The sequence below is a fragment of the Oncorhynchus keta genome, chromosome 27, assembly GCF_023373465.1.
Source record: "Oncorhynchus keta strain PuntledgeMale-10-30-2019 chromosome 27, Oket_V2, whole genome shotgun sequence".
NCBI classification, from domain to species: domain Eukaryota; kingdom Metazoa; phylum Chordata; class Actinopteri; order Salmoniformes; family Salmonidae; genus Oncorhynchus; species Oncorhynchus keta.
The window spans coordinates 20,627,174-20,646,097 of NC_068447.1; the positions used below are offsets into that span (position 1 = coordinate 20,627,174).

The 18,924-nt window shown below is 43.9% G+C and overlaps 1 protein-coding gene across 5 annotated transcripts in view; it reads left to right on the forward strand.

Annotated features, from left to right (window-relative positions):
- The first annotated feature begins 716 nt into the window (after positions 1-716).
- The window catches only part of LOC118360272 (metabotropic glutamate receptor 7-like), a 194,611-nt gene continuing 176,403 nt past the window's right edge, over positions 717-18,924 (forward strand). For all 5 annotated transcript variants that reach the window (XM_052481899.1, XM_052481900.1, XM_052481901.1 and 2 more), the window contains exon 1: positions 717-2,033. In XM_052481899.1, coding sequence (XP_052337859.1) covers positions 1,524-2,033 — 510 coding nt within the window. In that variant the 5' untranslated portion in view covers positions 717-1,523. The remainder of the gene's footprint in view (positions 2,034-18,924) is intronic.

Genomic DNA, 18,924 nt, shown 5'->3' on the forward strand with positions numbered 1-18,924 from the left:
GGCTAACATTTAGTGTGCTCTGAGCAATAAATATTGGATACATCAAAATATCTGAGTTCTTGTTTTAAATTGTACAAATAGGCCGCTTATTATAAAATAAGCCTATATCTTAGAATAGTTGACATTGTAGGCTAATCACGAGGTTGGATCGACTTCCTGTCGTGTACTATAGCCTATTCGTGAAAGTCTACATAATCAGCACTGTCAAATGATTTACAAAATCTCCCAGATGAACTGTATATTATCGTGTCCATTTAAAAGATATGTTTTAAGCAAATGTATAGTTAGGTGGGTGGAGTGTGTGAGTGCGTGTGTGTAATGAGAGGGAGAGTGACTGGAGAGTGGAGAAAGGGAGAGAGACGAGAGGCGAGGGAGAAAAAGAGAGATTTTGGATTTCAACGGACCCCGAACGAATGCGTGATGTACAAAGGGCTGCTCCTTTGCTCAGTGCGCACCGATGACGATAATGTGAAGAAGGCAAAATAACGAAGGAGCTTACATGCAATCAGAGGGATACAATAACAACTGTGGTTTACAATGTTAGCCTTGACTGAGAAATGTAAAGACGAAGCACTGACAGAGAGGAGTTGACACACTTTCCCAAACCTCGAAAATATGACTTTCTACAGGTAACCGTAATCGCTGGAAACCTTGTTGAAAAGTGATTCACCTCGGGAGGGGGGGAGGGGGGTGGGGGGTCAAGCAGCTTGAATGACGTCTCAGGGAAAGCGGGTGAAAACTAATCGTGCATGGTGAGTCCATCTGTGAGTCATTCATTTGTCTTACTTGTATACTATATGATTTTTTGGGGGGGCGGAGGAGAAGGAAATAGAGAAGTAGAGATTGTTTGTTTGCATTTTCGTCCAGTTCGAAGAGCCTGAATGCCCACCAACGGTAGGCGTTTCATTTGGGGAGATATTTTGTGATGATATGGACTCCGGGTCGACCGACACGCAGCAGGCAGATCGTAGCGGACACGCCAGATCCGTCACTGCGCTCATGTGAAGTTTGGCTCTGCGAAAAGGATGTCACCCAGTTCTGCTGGATCTAAAATCAAAGAGCATTTTTAAAGGCTGTTTGATCTGTTCGGTATTTTAATTTTATGAAAGATATATTAGGATTTTTCTCCGTTTTGATCGGATCCCTTTTTCTTTTACTGTGAACCTACTCATCTAGGTGTTGCTTTGAGTGATAGCCTACTGTCATGCATATTTTTTGGCGTAAACTCTTTTATTAATGTTTTCTCAGATAAATGGATGTCAATTACCTCGTTTCGCTGAGCGATTTGAATCCCTGTCCGTTTTTTTCTATTCAACAAGCTAAGCGGGCACTGGTAATCCAGCGATGGGCGCAGTTTGCCTGAGTAGGAACCGAATGCGTCTCGATTTTTTTAATGCAGCTTGTTGAATCTCCACGTAGGTAATAGGAATGGGCTCGTATTGACAAACTTTACAGCCATTTGGGTGGTAACAGGCGGTTTACAGCTTCCCTTTCCCTAAAACTAACTCAGCTGTCAGGGCATCATGGCTCGTTACGGTTTCGGACTGAAACAGAACCCTCGCTTTCTATGGATAGTTTTTTGTTTGATGAGAACGTTGTTGGATTTCGCGCGGTCGCAGGAAGTTTACGCACCCCATTCTATCAGGATTGAGGGTCATTTGACCCTGGGTGGTCTCTTCCCCGTGCACACCAGAGGGACCGACGGCGTGCCTTGTGGAGATATCAAAAAGGAGAACGGGATCCATCGGCTTGAGGCCATGCTGTATGCTCTGGATCAAATCAACCTCGACGATCAACTTTTACCCAACATCACCCTAGGCGCCCGGGTGCTAGACACTTGTTCGAGAGATACATATGCACTGGAACAATCATTAACTTTCGTTCAGGCTTTGATACAGAAGGACACTTCGGATGTGAGGTGCACCAATGGAGAACCGCCGTTGTTCGTCAAGCCCGAGAAAGTGGTTGGAGTCATTGGCGCCTCGGCAAGTTCTGTATCGATTATGGTCGCTAACATTTTGCGCCTCTTTCAGGTGAGTAACCTCTGAAAATTCCCCCATACTGTATGCCTATTTTTAAAACAACATGTGTAAGCTAGTCCTATTTTATTAGGTGTCTTAGGCTGTAAAATAAAACACATAATATCTACAGTATTTGTTGGCCTCATTGCATTATGAGAAAAGGTTGAGAGACAGTTTGAGTGGGCTGTTGCGCTTCCCTGGTGGTGCTGAAAGAACAGCTCCTGCTGCCCCCAGCTGTGTAGTGCTAGGGCAAAAAAACAAAACGTGCACATGGAGGCCACAGGAACGAGTTTGCGAAATTCTGCTCTATCCCTCCCTCTCCTTCAATCTCCCGTTCCCTTTCTTCAAGGTGGATTAAATGTTGCCTGGCTGACAACCCAGTCTGAAAGATCTGATAGAATGGTTGTTTTTATTGGGGATTTTCAAATGAATCCCTTTACATATTTTACAAATTTGGATTAAACTTTTATTTTTGAGGCAAAAATATGTCTGTTTTGAGTGTCTGTTGTCAGCTACGTTAGTGGCTTGTCAGCTCTGTCACTGATGGCTTGTCAGCTACGTCAGTGGCTTGTCAGCTACCTCAGTGGCTTGTCAGCTACGTTAGTGGCTTGTCAGCTCTGTCACTGATGGCTAACCTCCTGAAGATCAATCTTTTTCTCAATCAAAAATAAAAACAAATCACTGTATTGCAAAATATAATATTTGCTATATAAATGTTTTATGTTCGAAATCTAGAAAGGAAAAGCCAAAATATTCATAGAACATTTAATAGTGCTGTAAAACAAAGAAAAATGGGTTTGGAGATTTGTATGAAGAAAAATAATAATGTAATGTTATAATTACACATTAAAGGCCTTTTAAACACTTGTTGGCCAATAAATGTATAAGTTAAATGCTTTTTATGGTGTCTGAGAGAGTTGACATAAATCCAGTTAGTTGCATGTTATATACAGTGCCAGTCAAAAATGTGGACACACCTATTCATTCAAGGGTTTTTCTTTATTTTTACTATTTCTACATTGTAGAATAATAGTGAAGACACCACAACTATGAAATAACACATGTAATCACGTGGTAACCAAAAAAGTGTTAAAAAAAATCTAAATATATTTTATATTTGAGATTCTTCAAAGTAGCTACCCTTTGCCTTGATAACAGCTTTGCGCACTCTTGGAATTCTCTGAACCAGCTTCACCTGGAATGCTATTCCAACAGTCTTGAAGGAGTTCCCCCATATTCTGAGCACTTGCTGGCTGCTCAGCCCAACTCATCCCAAACATCTCAATTGGGTTGAGGTCGGGTGATTGTGATTGTGATTGTGGTGATCACAGGGCTCCGGGCAGCCGAGCGGAAATGGAGGAAAACTCGCCTCCTGCGGACCTGGCATCCTTTCACTCCCTCCTCTCTACATTTTCCTCCTCTGTCTCTGCTGCTAAAGCCACTTTCTACCATTCTAAATTCCAAGCATCTGCCTCTAACCCTAGGAAGCTCTTTGCCACCTTCTCCTCCCTCCTGAATCCTCCTCCCTCCTCCCTCTCTGCAGATGACTTCGTCAACCATTTTGAAAAGAAGGTCGATGACATCCGATCCTCGTTTGCTAAGTCAAACGACACCGCTGGTTCTGCTCACACTGCCCTACCCTATGCTCTGACCTCTTTCTCCCTCTCTCCAGATGAAATCTCGCGTCTTGTGACGGCCGGCCGCCCAACAACCTGCCCGCTTGACCCTATCCCCTCCTCTCTTCTCCAGACCATTTCTGGAGACCTTCTCCTTACCTCACCTCGCTCATCAACTCATCCCTGACCGCTGGCTACGTCCCTCCCGTCTTCAAGAGAGCGAGAGTTGCACCCTTCTGAAAAAACCTACACTCGATCCCTCCGATGTCAACAACTACAGACCAGTATCCCTTCTCTCTTTTCTCTCCAAAACTCTTGAGCGTGCCGTCCTTGGCCAGCTCTACCGCTATCTCTCTCAGAATGACCTTCTTGATCCAAATCAGTCAGGTTTCAAGACTAGTCATTCAACTGAGACTGCTCTTCTCTGTATCACGGAGGCGCTCCGCACTGCTAAAGCTAACTCTCTCCTCTGCTCTCATCCTTCTAGACCTATCGGCTGCCTTCGATACTGTGAACCATCAGATCCTCCTCTCCACCCTCTCCGAGTTGGGCATCTCCGGCGCGGCCCACGCTTGGATTGCGTCCTACCTGACAGGTCGCTCCTACCAGGTGGCGTGGCGAGAATCTGTCTCCTCACCACGCGCTCTCACCACTGGTGTCCCCCAGGGCTCTGTTCTAGGCCCTCTCTTATTCTCGCTATACACCAAGTCACTTGGCTCTGTCATAACCTCACATGGTCTCTCCTATCATTGCTATGCAGACGACACACAATTAATCTTCTCCTTTCCCCCTTCTGATGACCAGGTGGCGAATCGCATCTCTGCATGTCTGGCAGACATATCAGTGTGGATGACGGATCACCACCTCAAGCTGAACCTCAGCAAGACGGAGCTCCTCCTCCTCCCGGGAAGGACTGCCCGTTCCATGATCTCGCCATCACGGTTGACAACTCCATTGTGTCCTCCTCCCAGAGCGCTAAGAACCTTGGCGTGATCCTGGACAACACCCTGACGTTCTCAACTAACATCAAGGCGGTGTCCCGTTCCTGTAGGTTCATGCTCTACAACATCCGCAGAGTACGACCCTGCCTCACACAGGAAGCGGCGCAGGTCCTAATCCAGGCACTTGTCATCTCCCGTCTTGATTACTGCAACTCGCTGTTGGCTGGGCTCCCTGCCTGTGCCATTAAACCCCTACAACTCATCCAGAACGCCGCAGCCCGTCTGGTGTTCAACCTTCCCAAGTTCTCTCACGTCACCCCGCTCCTCCGCTCTCTCCACTGGCTTCCAGTTGAAGCTCGCATCCGCTACAAGACCATGGTGCTCGCCACGGAGCTGTGAGGGGAACGGCACCTCAGTACCTCCAGGCTCTGATCAGGCCCTACACCCAAACAAGGGCACTGCGTTCATCCACCTCTGGCCTGCTCGCCTCCCTACCACTGAGGAAGTACAGTTCCCGCTCAGCCCAGTCAAAACTGTTCGCTGCTCTGGCCCCCCAATGGTGGAACAAACTCCCTCACGACGCCAGGACAGCGGAGTCAATCACCACCTTCCGGAGACACCTGAAACCCCACCTCTTCAAGGAATACCTAGGATAGGGTAAGTAAGGGTAAGTAATCCTTCTCACCCCCCTTCCCCCCCCCCAACAAGATTTAGATGCAAGTGGCTGTTCCACTGGTTGTCATAAGGTGTATGCACCAATTTGTAAGTCGCTCTGGATAAGAGCGTCTGCTAAATGACTTAAATGTAAATGTAAATGTAAATGTAAATGTGATTGTGGAGGCCAGGTCATCTGATGTAGCACTCCATTACTCTCCTTCTTGGTCAAATAGACCTTACACAGCCTGGAGGTGTTTTGGGTCCTTGTCCTGTTGAAAACAAATGACAGTACCACTAAACGAAAAACCAGATGGGATGGCGTATCACTGCAGAATGCTGTGGCAGCCATGCTAGTTAAGTGTGCCTTGAATTCAAAATAAATCACAGACAGTGTCACCAGCAAAGCACCCCCACACCATCATATCTCCTCCTCCATGCTTCTTGGTGGGAACCACACATGCAAAGATCATCCATTCACCTACTCTGCGTCTCACAAAGACACGGCGGATGGAACCAACAATCTCAAATTTGGACTCATCAGACCATAGGACAGATTTACACCAGTCTAATGTCTATTGCTTGTGTTTCTTGGCCCAAGCAAGTCTCTTCTTATTATTGGTGTTCTTTAGTAGTGGTTTCTTTGCAAAAATTCAACCATGAAGGTCTGATTCACGCAGTCTCATCTGAACAGTTGATGTTGAGATGTGTCTGTTACTTGAACTGTGTGAAGCATTTATTTGGACTGCAATTTCTGAGGCTGATAACTCTAATGAAATTATCCTCATCAGCAGAGGTAACTCTGGGTCTTCCATTACTCTGGCGGTCCTCATGAGAGCCAGTTTCATCATAGCACTTGATGATATTTGCGACTACACTTGAAGAAACTTTCAAAGATCTTGACATTTTCTGGATTGACTTACCTTCGTGTCTTAAAGTAATGATGGACTGTAGTTTCTCTTTGCTTATTTGAGCTGTTCTTGCCATAATATGGACTTGGTATTTTACCAAATAGGGCTATCTTCTGTATACCACCCTACCTTGTCACAACACAACTGATTGGCTCCAATGCATTAAGAAGGAAAGAAATTCCACAAATGAACTTTTAACAAGGTACACCTGTTAATTGAAATTCATTCCAGGTAAATACCTCATGAAGCTGGTTGAGAGAATTCCAAGAGTGTGCAAAGCTGTCATCAACGCAAAGGGTGGCTTCTTTGAAGAATCTCAAATATAAAACATTTTGATTTGTTTTGGGTAACTACATGATTCCATATGTGTTATTTCATAGTTTTGATGTCTTCACAATTATTCTACAATGTAGAAAATAGTAAAAATGCAGAAACACAGTGGAATGAGTAGGTGTGTCCAAACTTTTGACTGGTACTGTATATGCTCTCTTTTTAGCTGGTTCTTTGTCGAATTTTGAGCCGCAGTCATACAAAATCATGTGTTTCTCCACTCCGAGGATTAATCCATGGATAAAAAGGGAAAGATAATTTGTTTTAAGTTAGCAATCTTTAATTCATCTCACCGAGTTTGTCTTTCAAGCATCCACATGGATTTTTCTCTTCCTGATATCAAATAAGGAAATTTGCAGTGCATGGAGCGTCTCAAATAGAACCATGTTCTATTTTAATGCTTGGCTATGCAGACGCTCGGTCACGTACAGTAAACGAGCGGTGTGGGTGAAATGATTGAATAACATGTATGTGTACATTTATTTTGCAATGCTCGCATACGCAATGTTGCCGGTGAGGTTTGCATGTCAGACTAACATGCTGACTAGACACAGGCGTTCGTCTGCGTGCGCCAATGCGCACATGTTATCTTTGCAAAAATAACTATTTTGGATGAAGCAGTTGTTAGCTAGAATGCTAACACTCATTGATATAAACTCAGCAAAAAAGAAACGTTCCTTTTTCAAGACCCTGTCTTTCAAATATAATTAATAAAAATCCAAATAACATCACAGATCTTCATTGTAAAGGGTTTAAACACTGTTTCCCATGCTTTTTCAATGAACCATAAACAGTGAATAAACATGCACTTGTGGAACGGTTGTTCAGACACTAACAGCTTACAGGCGGTAGGCAATTAAGGTCACAGTTATGATAACATAGGACATTAAAGAGGCCTTTCTACTGACTCTAAAAAAACACCAAAAGAAAGATGCCCAGGGTCCCTGCTCATCTGCGTGAACGTGCCTTAGGCATGGTGCAAGGAGGCTGGAGGACTGCAGATGTGGCCAGGGCAATAAATTGCAATGTCTGTAATGTGAGACCCCTAAGACAGTGCTACAGGGAGACAGAACGGACAGCTGATCGTCCTCGCAGTGGCAGACCACGTGTAACAACAACTGCACAGGATCGGTACATCCGAGCATCACACCTGCGTGTGATACAGGATGGCAACAACAACTGCCCGAGTTACACCAGGAACGCACAATCCCTCCATCAGTGCTCAGACTGTCCGCAATAGGCTGAGAGAGGCTGGACTGAGGGCTTGTAGGCCAGTTGTAAGACAGGTCCTCACCAGACATCACCGGCAACAACGTCGCCTATGGGCACAAACCCACCATCACTGGACCAGTCAGGACTGGCAAAAAGTGCTCTTCACTGACGAGTTGCGGTTTTGTTTCACCAGGGGTGATGGTCCGATTCGCATTTATCGTGGAAGGAATGAGCGTTACACCGATGCCTGTACTCTGGAATGATATCAATTTGGAGGTGGAGGGTCCGTCATGGTCTGGGGCGGTGTGTCACAGCATCATCGGACTGAGCTTGTTGTCATTGCAGGCTATCTCAATGCTGTGCGTTACAGGGAAGACATCCATCTTCCCTCATGTGGTACCCTTCCTGCAGGCTCATCCTGACATGACCCTCCAGCATGACAATGCCACCAGCCATACTGCTCGTTCTGTGCGTGATTTCCTGCAAGACAGGAATGTCAATGCTCTGCCATGGCCAGCGAAGAGCCCGGATCTCAATCCCATTGAGCATGTCTGGGACCTGTTGGATCAGAGCATGAGGGCATGAGGGCCATTCCCCCCAGAAATGTCCAGGAACTTGCAAGTGCCTCGGTGGAAGAGTGGGGTAACATCTCACAGCAAGAACTGGTAAATCTGGTGCAGTCCATGAGGAGGAAATGCACTGCAGTACTTAATTCAGCTGGTGGTGACTGTCACCAGATGCTGACTGTTACTTTTGATTTTGACCCCCCCTTTGTTCAGGGACACATTATTCAATTTATGTTAGTCACATGTCTGTGGAACTTGTTCAGTTTATGTCTCAGTTGTTGAATCTTGTTATATTCATACAAATATTTACACATGTTACATTTGCTGAAAATAAATGCAGTTGACTGTGAGAGGACATTTCTTTTTTTGCTGAGTTTAGGTTGTAGCAAAAGCTAGCCAAAGAGCCATTTTACTGGTTGAAGTTAGTGTTTTTTTTTTGTAAAACGCAGTTGATTTGCGATGACACAAACATTACATTAAGCAGAACATTCATAGGAGCCTTAAAATCCAATTATAATCCAATAGTAGTGTGAAATGCACACATAAGCAATATGTAAATAGAGGCTTTTTTTTGCTGGCCTTCTATAAGAACTCCCCCTTGTTCTGCCACCTACTTGCGCACATTGCCCTCATGCGGCAATGTTTGCAAACACAGAAAGGGGTCTTTAGGCAACTCAGTTATGATTCTTTTTTATATGCATATTTTTGTGGAACAGTTTCAATTCAATAAGTATGTTTTGTTTCTTAAAATCATTGTCACGTGGTTAATCATAAAAATCCTAATTAAAAATTATACACATCTATAAGTTACAATTCAACTAAGGGAGAGCACCACCCTCTGCCATATGGACACATTGATACTCTACACTGTGATCCATTGGCGGCTGAAGAAATGAGTACATGGAACTCCGAAATAGCCTGTAGGCCAATGCAGCAGTCGGCCTATAACTTCCATTGTCAACTAACCTAACTAAAATACATAGCCCTAAAGCTGATAAAAATAAAAACTGAAGAAAATATCCGGATGAAAATTCTGGATCTTTCAAATAACATGAATCTCTCTACTCTGTCTGCCTAGAGTTCCCCAAACCAGTGAGCTAGGGACAGACAGCTGTTTTTATTATGTTTCCACTGGATATATAGTGCATTAGGAAAGTATTCAGACTCCTTTTACTTTCCCCACAGTTTGTTACATTACGGCATTATTCTAAAATTGATTAATTGCCCCCCTCTCATCAATCTACACACAATACCCCATAATGACAAAGCAAAAACTGTTTTTTAGATTTAAAAAAATAACTATAACATTTACATAAGTATTCAGACATTACTCAGTACTTTATTGAAGTAGCTTTGGCAGTGATTACAGCCTCAAGTCTTCTTGGGTACGATGCTCTAAGCTTGGCACATCTGTATATTTGGGGAGTTTCTCCCATTGTTCGCTGCAGATCCTCTCAAGCTCTGTTAGGTTGGATGGGAGCGTTGCTGCACAGCTATTTTCAGGTCTCTCCAGAGATGTTCGATCGTGTTCAAGTTCAGACTCTGGCTGGGCTGCTCAAGGACATTTAGAGACTTGTCCTGAAGCCACTCCTGTTTTGTCTTGGCTGTGTGCTTAGGGTTGTTGTCCTGTTGGAAGGTGAACCTTCACCCCAGTCTGAAGTCCTGAGCCCCTGGAGCAGGTTTTCATCAAGTATCTCACTGTACTTTGCTCTGTTCCGTTTTGCCTTGATCCTGACTAGTCTCCCAGTACCTGCCGCTGAAAAACATCCCCACGGCATGATGCTGCCACCACCATGCTTCACCATAGGGATGGTGCCAGTTTTCCTCCAGATGTGACACTTGGCATTCATGCCAAAGAGTTCAATCTTGGTTCCATCAGACCAGATATTCCTGTTTCTCATTTTCTGAGAGTCTTTAGCTGCCTTTTGGCAAACCCCAAGCGGGTTGTCATGTGCCTTTTACTGAGAAGTGGTTTCCGTCCAGTCACTCTAAGCCTGATTGGTGGAGTGCTGCAAGATGGGAGAACCTTCTGGATGGTTATCCCATCTCCACAGAGGAACTCACCTCCCTGACCAAGGCCCTTCTCCCCCGATTGCTCAGTTTGGCCAGGCGACCAGCTCTAGGAAGAGTCTTGGTGGTTCCAGACTTCTTCCATTTAAGAATTATGGAGATGACTGTGTTCTTGGGGACCTTCAATGCTGCAGAAATGTTTTGGTACCCTTCCCCAGATCTGTGTCTCTACACAATCCTCTCTCTGAGGTCTACGGACAATTCCTTCGTCCTCATGGCTTGGTTTTTGCTCTGACATGCACTGCCAACTGTGGGACCTTATATAGACAGGCTTGTGCATTTCCAAATCATTTCCAATCAATTGAATTTACCACAGGTGAACTCCAATCAAGTTGTACAAACAGCTCAAGGATGTTCAATGGAAACAGGATGCACTTGAGCTCAATTTTTGAGTCTCATTGAAAAGGGTCTGATACTTACAGTATATAAATAAGGTATTTCTGTTTTGTATTTTTAATAAATTAGCAAAATTGTCTAAAAACCTTTGTTTTTATGGGGTATTGTGTTTAGATTGCTGAGGATTTTTTACTTATATAATCCATTTTAGAATAAGGCTGTAACGTGAAAAAATGTGGAAAAAGTCAAGTGGTCTGATGCTTTCCGAACGCACTGTGGGATCATTACATCTTTATTTGTTTTTCATGGTGATTATGGAGGCCGGGAGAGTGTTGGAAAGATTTTTCAAATACTGTGAAGAACTATTATTATTTGCAAAATATGTTAAAAAAAATATTTAAAAATTATAATAATTACTTTGTTGACTTACTGTGTGAGGTGAAGAAAAAAATGACAGAGAAGCTGAGATTATTAGTGGTGGATGTGGTGACTTTAAGACAATCAGAATTCAGACATCCCAAATGAGAACTTTCCTCCATATGCATGCGGCAGACCAGGTACGACATATTTCTATGCGTGCTCTCCTTCTGTATGTTCCTCTCGAGAAATCAGACCCATTATCATTGCTCACACGGAGCACTCCAAACAAAAGACAATGAAAACAATTGACACAGCTTGTAAATGATGGTTATGAAATGAACCAAAACTTGTTTCTCACGAGTGTAGCAGGTTGTGAACTCTGCAAACATTGTTTCCACTCCAATAATGAGAAAATAGGCTAAATTACCATAATTAAAACATGCATTAACAGAAATGAATGTAACCAAATGACGGAGGATTAACTGTGCATCCACGAGGCCTACTGGTCACATACAGTGCCAGTCAAGTCTGGACACACCTACTCATTCAAGGGATTTTCTGTATTCTACATTGTAGAATAATAGTGAAGACATCAAAACTATGAAATAACACATATGGAATCATTTAGTAACCAAAAAAGTGTTAAACGAATCAAAATAAATTGTATGTTTGAGATTCTTCAAAGTAGCCACGCTTTGCATTGTTGACAGCTTTGCACACTCTTGATAATGAGACACAGTGACCACAGTAGAATGTTTAAGTGTTCCTCATAGGCCTGCGTACCTCTTGTTGAGAAAGAGTCAGCAGCAGAACACACTGACAGTAGGCTCACTGTTAGTACTGCAGTGGAATGAGGCACCCTGCAGAGCTGCAAAACAGCAAATGAATTATTAAAAACGCATGTTTAGAGCAAAATATGCAATTATTTAAAATAGTGTGCATACATTTGCCATAGTACAAGCTAACATCTAAGCAAGTTCTCTCATTTGAAGATATAAGATGTGCTGTTCGAAAGGCCAAGTAGAAAACATGAGTTTTAGTGTTTGTGTTATTGACTTGTGGTTAAACATTGTGACTTACTATCAATGCTATTATTGTCTGTTTTCCAAAATCAATTAAACCAAGCACAGGCAAGCACACTAAGTAGCTGTTTAATAGAGACTGAAGCAATCAAAGTACTTATCATGCTGCTTTATGAAAGGCCCAACCACATTAACACACACACACACACACACACACACACACACACACACACACACACACACACACACACACACACACACACACACACACACACACACACACACACACACACACACACACACACACACACACACACACACACATATTATTACCCCCTTTTCTTAACACCAAGTCCAATCTTTACCAGACCACTCCAGTCATGCTGGTCTCAGGAGCTTTGTGGCTGTCAGGTGGACATGCTTGTTGATGGTTCCAATATCTTTAGGGTAAATTCCCTCTTCCATTATCAATGGAAGATTACAAATCAGGATTCTCATTAGAGTGAAGGCATCCCAAGGACTATAATTGTCATGCCTTTCCCTAATGCAAGTGATTATGTCTAAAATATGTTCCTTGAGTAAAGCATTAAAACTCATCCACATAGTAGAAAGGTTTTTGAGGTATCATGGGATTTGTCGACCCATAAAAGATTCCTTGGGGAAAGAAAGGATACTTCAATAAGTCCCTAATTCCGTTATCTCAGGTGCTCCAGTGTCTGTCTGTGTGTCAGGCTGAGCAGTGTAGGTGGGGTGTGTGCTGTGGCATCAGCGTAGTAATCAGGCTCGGGGAATCAGTGGGTTGACACAGGCGCCGTCACACAGCTCCTTCCTCCGTTTGCTCAGGCAATCACTCTGCATTTATGCTAATTCTCCCCACTGCACCGCGCTGGCTGCCATCATATAGCTGTCACCGGCTATGTTGAGCCCCACAGTCAAACCCTACACAAATCCTCAGGAGGAAATATTTGTTTAAATGTCTCGATTTCCTAACCAATTTCAATATTGAGAAAGCACAGTCTCCTCTAAGTTTTTCTCTTTCTCTCCCACTTAGATATGTTCTTGTCTTGATGATCATATTGATAGTACACATTGATTAAGTAGAATCCCAGTGGGAGTCAATAGAATCCGGGGATGATAGCTCCCTGCTCATTTACACTCATCACTGCAACTGATTCATTTGTGATAGCAATTACAAGTTTCACAAAATGTTTTCAAATCCAATCCATCAAGTGGAGAATTTATTTTGTCAAACGTTGAATCCTGTTCCGTTGTGATAGAAAAGGTCAAGTGGAATTTCTTCTGTTAAAATCGGGATTAACGGCTCCATACTTTATCAGACAAGCCGTGCCTGATTTCATTGTCAATAATAAAGCGGATGAAGATGTCTGTGGTTGAACAACTGGAGTTGAGGTGCTACCTAAATTAAGTAGACAATACATCCCAACATAAGGTGAGATCCTCTTCATATAAATGTAACCTTTTTTATTTGATGAAGGTTAAAACATTGTGATGTATCAGTCAGATCTTTGTCATATTCTCTTCAACTCCAGTCAGTGCACAATCCAAGAAATTCTGGAATGTTCTCTCTGTCCTCAATATAACTATGGACAGAGTCAGAGGGGTCAGTCATCTTCTCAGAGCAGTGCATCCGTGTTGTGGTCCTTCAGTGAGGATTTCAGTGGACGTCACCATATACTGTATGTAACACAGCACAGTTCATCTCCCCCTGTGATAAATAGAACAGCAGGGAAGTTAAATACAGATTGTTGCTTTCATTGCCAGACAATACATATCGCTGCTGTCTTTTCAAGGTGTGAGTGGCCGCTGAACTGTTAATGCTGGGAAATTGACACGGGATAGATTTTTCAGAGGGCCCACGAGTGTTGATCAATACTGTTGCCAGGGTGAGGCTGATTTTCTCTGAATATGTTTTCATTTCCCTGTTCTTTCACACAGCACTATAGAAATGAGAAACAACAATTACACAAAACGTTTCAATTATTACAGATTGTTCAAACAAATGAGTTGTTGTTCTCAACCTCTGAGAGATCATCTTTTAGTATTTCATCGTTCTGTGTTTTGCGAGCATTCTCCCACGTTTGAGGAAGGCCTCTTCCTCCGCCTAAAATCCTTAGTGTCCATTAGCAACTATTGGCCCATGGAATGAATAGTGAAATATATATATATATATATACAGTTGAAATCGGAAGCTTACCTACACCTTAGCCAAATACATTTAAACTCAGCTTTTCACAATTCCTGACATTTAATCCCAGTAAAAATTCCCTGGCTTGGGTCAGTTAGGATCACCACTTTATTTTAAGAATGTGAAATGTCAGAAAATTAGTAGAGAGTGATTTATTTCAGCTTTTATTTCTTTCATCACATCTCCAGTGGGTCAGAAGTGTACATACACTCAATTAGTATTTGTTAACATTGCCTTTAAATTGTTTAACTTGGGTCAAATGTTTCGGGTAGCCTTCCACAAACTTCCCACAATAAGTTGGGTGAATTTTGTCCCGTTCCTCCTGACAGAGCTGGTGTAACTGAGTCAGGTTTGTAGGCCTCCTTACTCGCACACGCCTTTTCAGTTCTGCCCACAAATTGTATCTAGGATTGAGGTCAGGGCTTTCTGATAGCCACTCCATTACCTTGACTTTGTTGTCCTTAAGCCATTTTGCCACAACTTTGGAAGTATGCTTGGGGTCATTGTCCATTTGGAAGACCCATTTGCGACCAAGCTTTAACTTCCTGACTGATGTCTTGAGATGTTGCTTCAGTTTATCCACGTAATTTTCCTCATCATGATGCCATCCATTTTGTGATGTGCACCAGTCCACCCTGCAGCAAAGCACCCCAACAACATGATGCTGCCACCCCGGTGCTTCACGGTTGGGATGGTGATCTTCGGCTTGCAAGCATCCCCCTTTTTCCTCCAAACATAACAATGGTCATTATGGTCAAACAGTTCTATTTTTGTTTCATCAGACCAGAGGACATTTCTCCAAAAAGTACGATCTTTGTCCCCATGTGCAGTTGCAAACCGTGGTCTGGCTTTTTTATGGCGGTTTTGGAGCAGTTGCTTCTTCCTTGCTGAGCGGCCTTTCAGGTTATGTCGATATAGGATTTGTTTTACTGTGGATATAGATACTTTTGTACCTGTTTCCTCCAGCATCTTCACAAGGTCCTTTGCTGTTGTTCTGGGGTTGATTTGCACTTTTCGCACCAAAGTACATTCATCTCTAGGAGACAGAACATGGTATGAGTGGTATGATGGCTGTGTGATCCCATGGTGTCTATACTTGCCTACTGTTGTTTGTACAGATGAACGTGGTACCTTCAGGCATTTGGAAATTGCTCCCAAGGATGAACCAGACTTGTGGAGGTCTACAATTATTTTTTTGCTGATTTCTTTAGATTTTCCCATGATGTCAAGCAAAGATACACTGAGTTTGAAGGTTGGCCTTGAAATACATCCACAGGTACACCTCCAATTGACTCAAATGATGTCAATTAGCCTATCAGAAGCTTCTAAAGCCATGACATAATTTTCTGGAATTTTCCAAGCTGTTTAAAGGCACAGTCAACTTAGTGTATGTAAACTTCTGACCCACTGGAATTGTGTGTGATACAGTGAATTATAAGTGAAATAATCTGTCTGTAAACAATTGTTGGAAAAATTACTTATGTCATGCACAAAGTAGATGTCCTAACCGACTTGCCAAAACTATAGTTTGTGAACAAGACATTTGTGGAGTGGTTTAAAAATTTGTTTTAAATTACTCCAACCTAAGTCTATGTAAACTTCTGACTTCAACTGTATATGTTTTGCTGACATCAGGGGATGGCTGCCTACTATTTCCTGTTTCCTTTCTTTCCCAAAGAGAGGTGTAACTTTGTATTGAAATCAGGTGAACTCTGTCTTATCCTTCTGTCAGGGGACTGAGCCCCTGCAGACAAGCTGTCTAGGTGAAGCATTGATGTCCTCTCATAGTCTGACCGACATTACTCTGTTTTTGTCTCTCGCCCTTTCCCAAAGAATCATCAGTACGATTGAGGCGAGGTAGATTGAAGCCTGACAGAAAAACGGATCTATTCAGCAGACATCCGAAAGCACTGACAGACACACGGACATGTAGGCGAGATGGGTTGTGTAACTGGCACACTAAGCTGTCACGAAATGTCATAGGTTAAATGTGTCTGCTTGTTCTAAACACAGTGGGCCATTTGCACATTCATGCGTGTGACAGCACCGGGTCAATTACTCCCATCTAGAGCACCTTTATTTATGTCTCCAGCGGGTAGAGGTCAACTGTCAAGCATGTGGACACACACACACACTCAGGCAGGCAAGATTGTACGCAAACACCAAAACAACCAAACACACATAAAACAAACACACACACACACACACACACACACACACACACACACACACACACACACACACACACACACACACACACACACACACACACACACACACACACACACACACACACACACACACACACACACACACACACACACACACAGAATATAAAAAGACAAAGCTCTTGTGGAACTGTTCCGTGCCAGTGGTTTTGGAGCTTTTTTATTTTCTCTCCAAAGCTAGTCTTGCTAATTGGCTTTTACTCTGAGTGTGACACAGAGAGCTCTCTGATAGCGAGTTTATTCTCCCAGATACAGAACAAACTCTGATAAGAATTATAATTATAATTTATTCAGACTTCCAGGAGCAATTATCAAACTGAAAATGGACCCCTTTTAGTGTAAAAGACAACTCCCAGCATGATGAAACAAACATACACTGTCCTCTATGAACTTTTCGAGCCCAAGCATTGTAAATAAGCCCTGGTTTATGCACGTCCAGTGTAGGTGACTAATGCAATATTAATGTAATAAGTAAAAAATATCCCTCAGTCAACCCAGCTGTCTTTGTGGGTGACGTGGTCGGTCCTGAGGTCAGACACCGTCTGTCAGAGGGAGATTGGGAAACCTTGTTAACCCAATCTCCTGGAAATGCCGTTGGGGGTAGCTCCTGCATATGCCGTTGGGGGTAGTTCCTGGATATGTCATTGGGGTTAGCTCCTGGATATGTCATTGGGGTTAGCTCCTGGATATGCTGTCGGGGTAGCTCCTGGATATGCCGTCGGGGGTAGCTCCTGGATATGCCGTTGGGGGTAGCTCCTGGATATGCCGTCGGGGGTAGCTCCTGGATATGCCGTTGGGGGTAGCTCCTGCATATGTCATTGGGGTTAGCTCCTGGATATGTCATTGGGGTTAGCTCCTAGATATGCCGTCGGGGGTAGCTCCTGCATATGCCGTTGGGGGTAGCTCCTGGATATGTCATTGGGGTTAGCTCCTGGATATGTCATTGGGGTTAGCTCCTGGATATGCCGTCGGGGGTAGCTCCTGCATATGCCGTTGGGGGTAGCTCCTGGATATGTCATTGGGGTTAGCTCCTGGATATGTCGTCGGGGGTAGCTCCTGGATATGCCGTTGGGGGTAGCTCCTGGATATGCCGTCGGGGGTAGCTCCTGGATATGCCGTTGGGGGTAGCTCCTGGATATGCCGTTGGGGGTAGCTCCTGGATATGCCGTCGGGGGTAGCTCCTGGATATGCCGTCGGGGTAGCTCCTGGATATGCCGTTGGGGGTAGCTCCTGGATATGCCGTCGGGGGTAGCTCCTGGATATGCCGTTGGGGTTAGCTCCTGGATATGCCGTCGGGGGTAGCTCCTGGATATGCCGTTGGGGGTAGCTCCTGGATATGCCGTCGGGGGTAGCTCCTGGATATGCCGTTGGGGGTAGCTCCTGGATATGCCGTCGGGGTAGCTCCTGGATATGCCGTTGGGGTAGCTCCTGGATATGCCGTTGGGGGTAGCTCCTGGATATGCCGTTGGGGGTAGCTCCTGGATATGCCGTCGGGGGTAGCTCCTGGATATGCCGTTGGGGGTAGCTCCTGGATATGCCGTCGGGGGTAGCTCCTGGATATGCCGTCGGGGGTAGCTCCTGGATATGCCGTCGGCGGTAGCTCCTGGATATGCCGTTGGGGGTGGGGTAGATGGACTCCCATTTGGCCCATGATGATCTGTATAATTTATCGGCATTGAATGTCGTAAACACTTTCTCTGCATCCATCATGCGTGTCTTACAGCTACATTTCCCTAGTATTTCACCGTATAACACTGCACCTCGTACTTCAACGTACCTCAAAGTACCTCCTTCCTTGCCCAGCCCATAAGAACCAATCTAAAGCATAAGGAGGGAATGCAGGGGTCTCATCCAGGCTTCAGTGAGTGGAGGGCAGGCTATTGTTCACTCACCCATCCAGCCATGTATTACCACCAAGCCTCTATATACCCTGGAGAAAACAGGGGGCCTATTTAACTTAACTCCCCTCATATTCACTGTAAAGCAATATATATATATATATATATCTTGATTCAACAACATACAATTGTAAGGCAATCAGCTGCAATAGGATTGTGAGTTTGTTCAACAGACATTTTGATAAAACAGCAGTGGTGGAACCTGACCTAAAATATGTTCTCAGTGAACAGAATAATGTAATATCCAGATTTGTTTTGTACAGAAAAGTCCTTATCCCAGTACTACAGTTATACAGCATGGCCCAGAATAAATAAATAGATATTTTGGCTCTCTCTTTTTCCTCCTGTCCAAGTGCTGTAGCTGGATTACCAAACACCTGTACATGTCCTTAAACCTAATATGTTATTCCATACATGCAATACGAGGCTAATCACTTTCAAATCACTTTCTCATTCTGACAGCACTGCTGGTAGTTGGCAAATGCATTAGATTGTTTCCTATTGTGTGTGTGGTCTTTGTGCTGCCATTTTAGACTGCGGATGTGTGCCATTC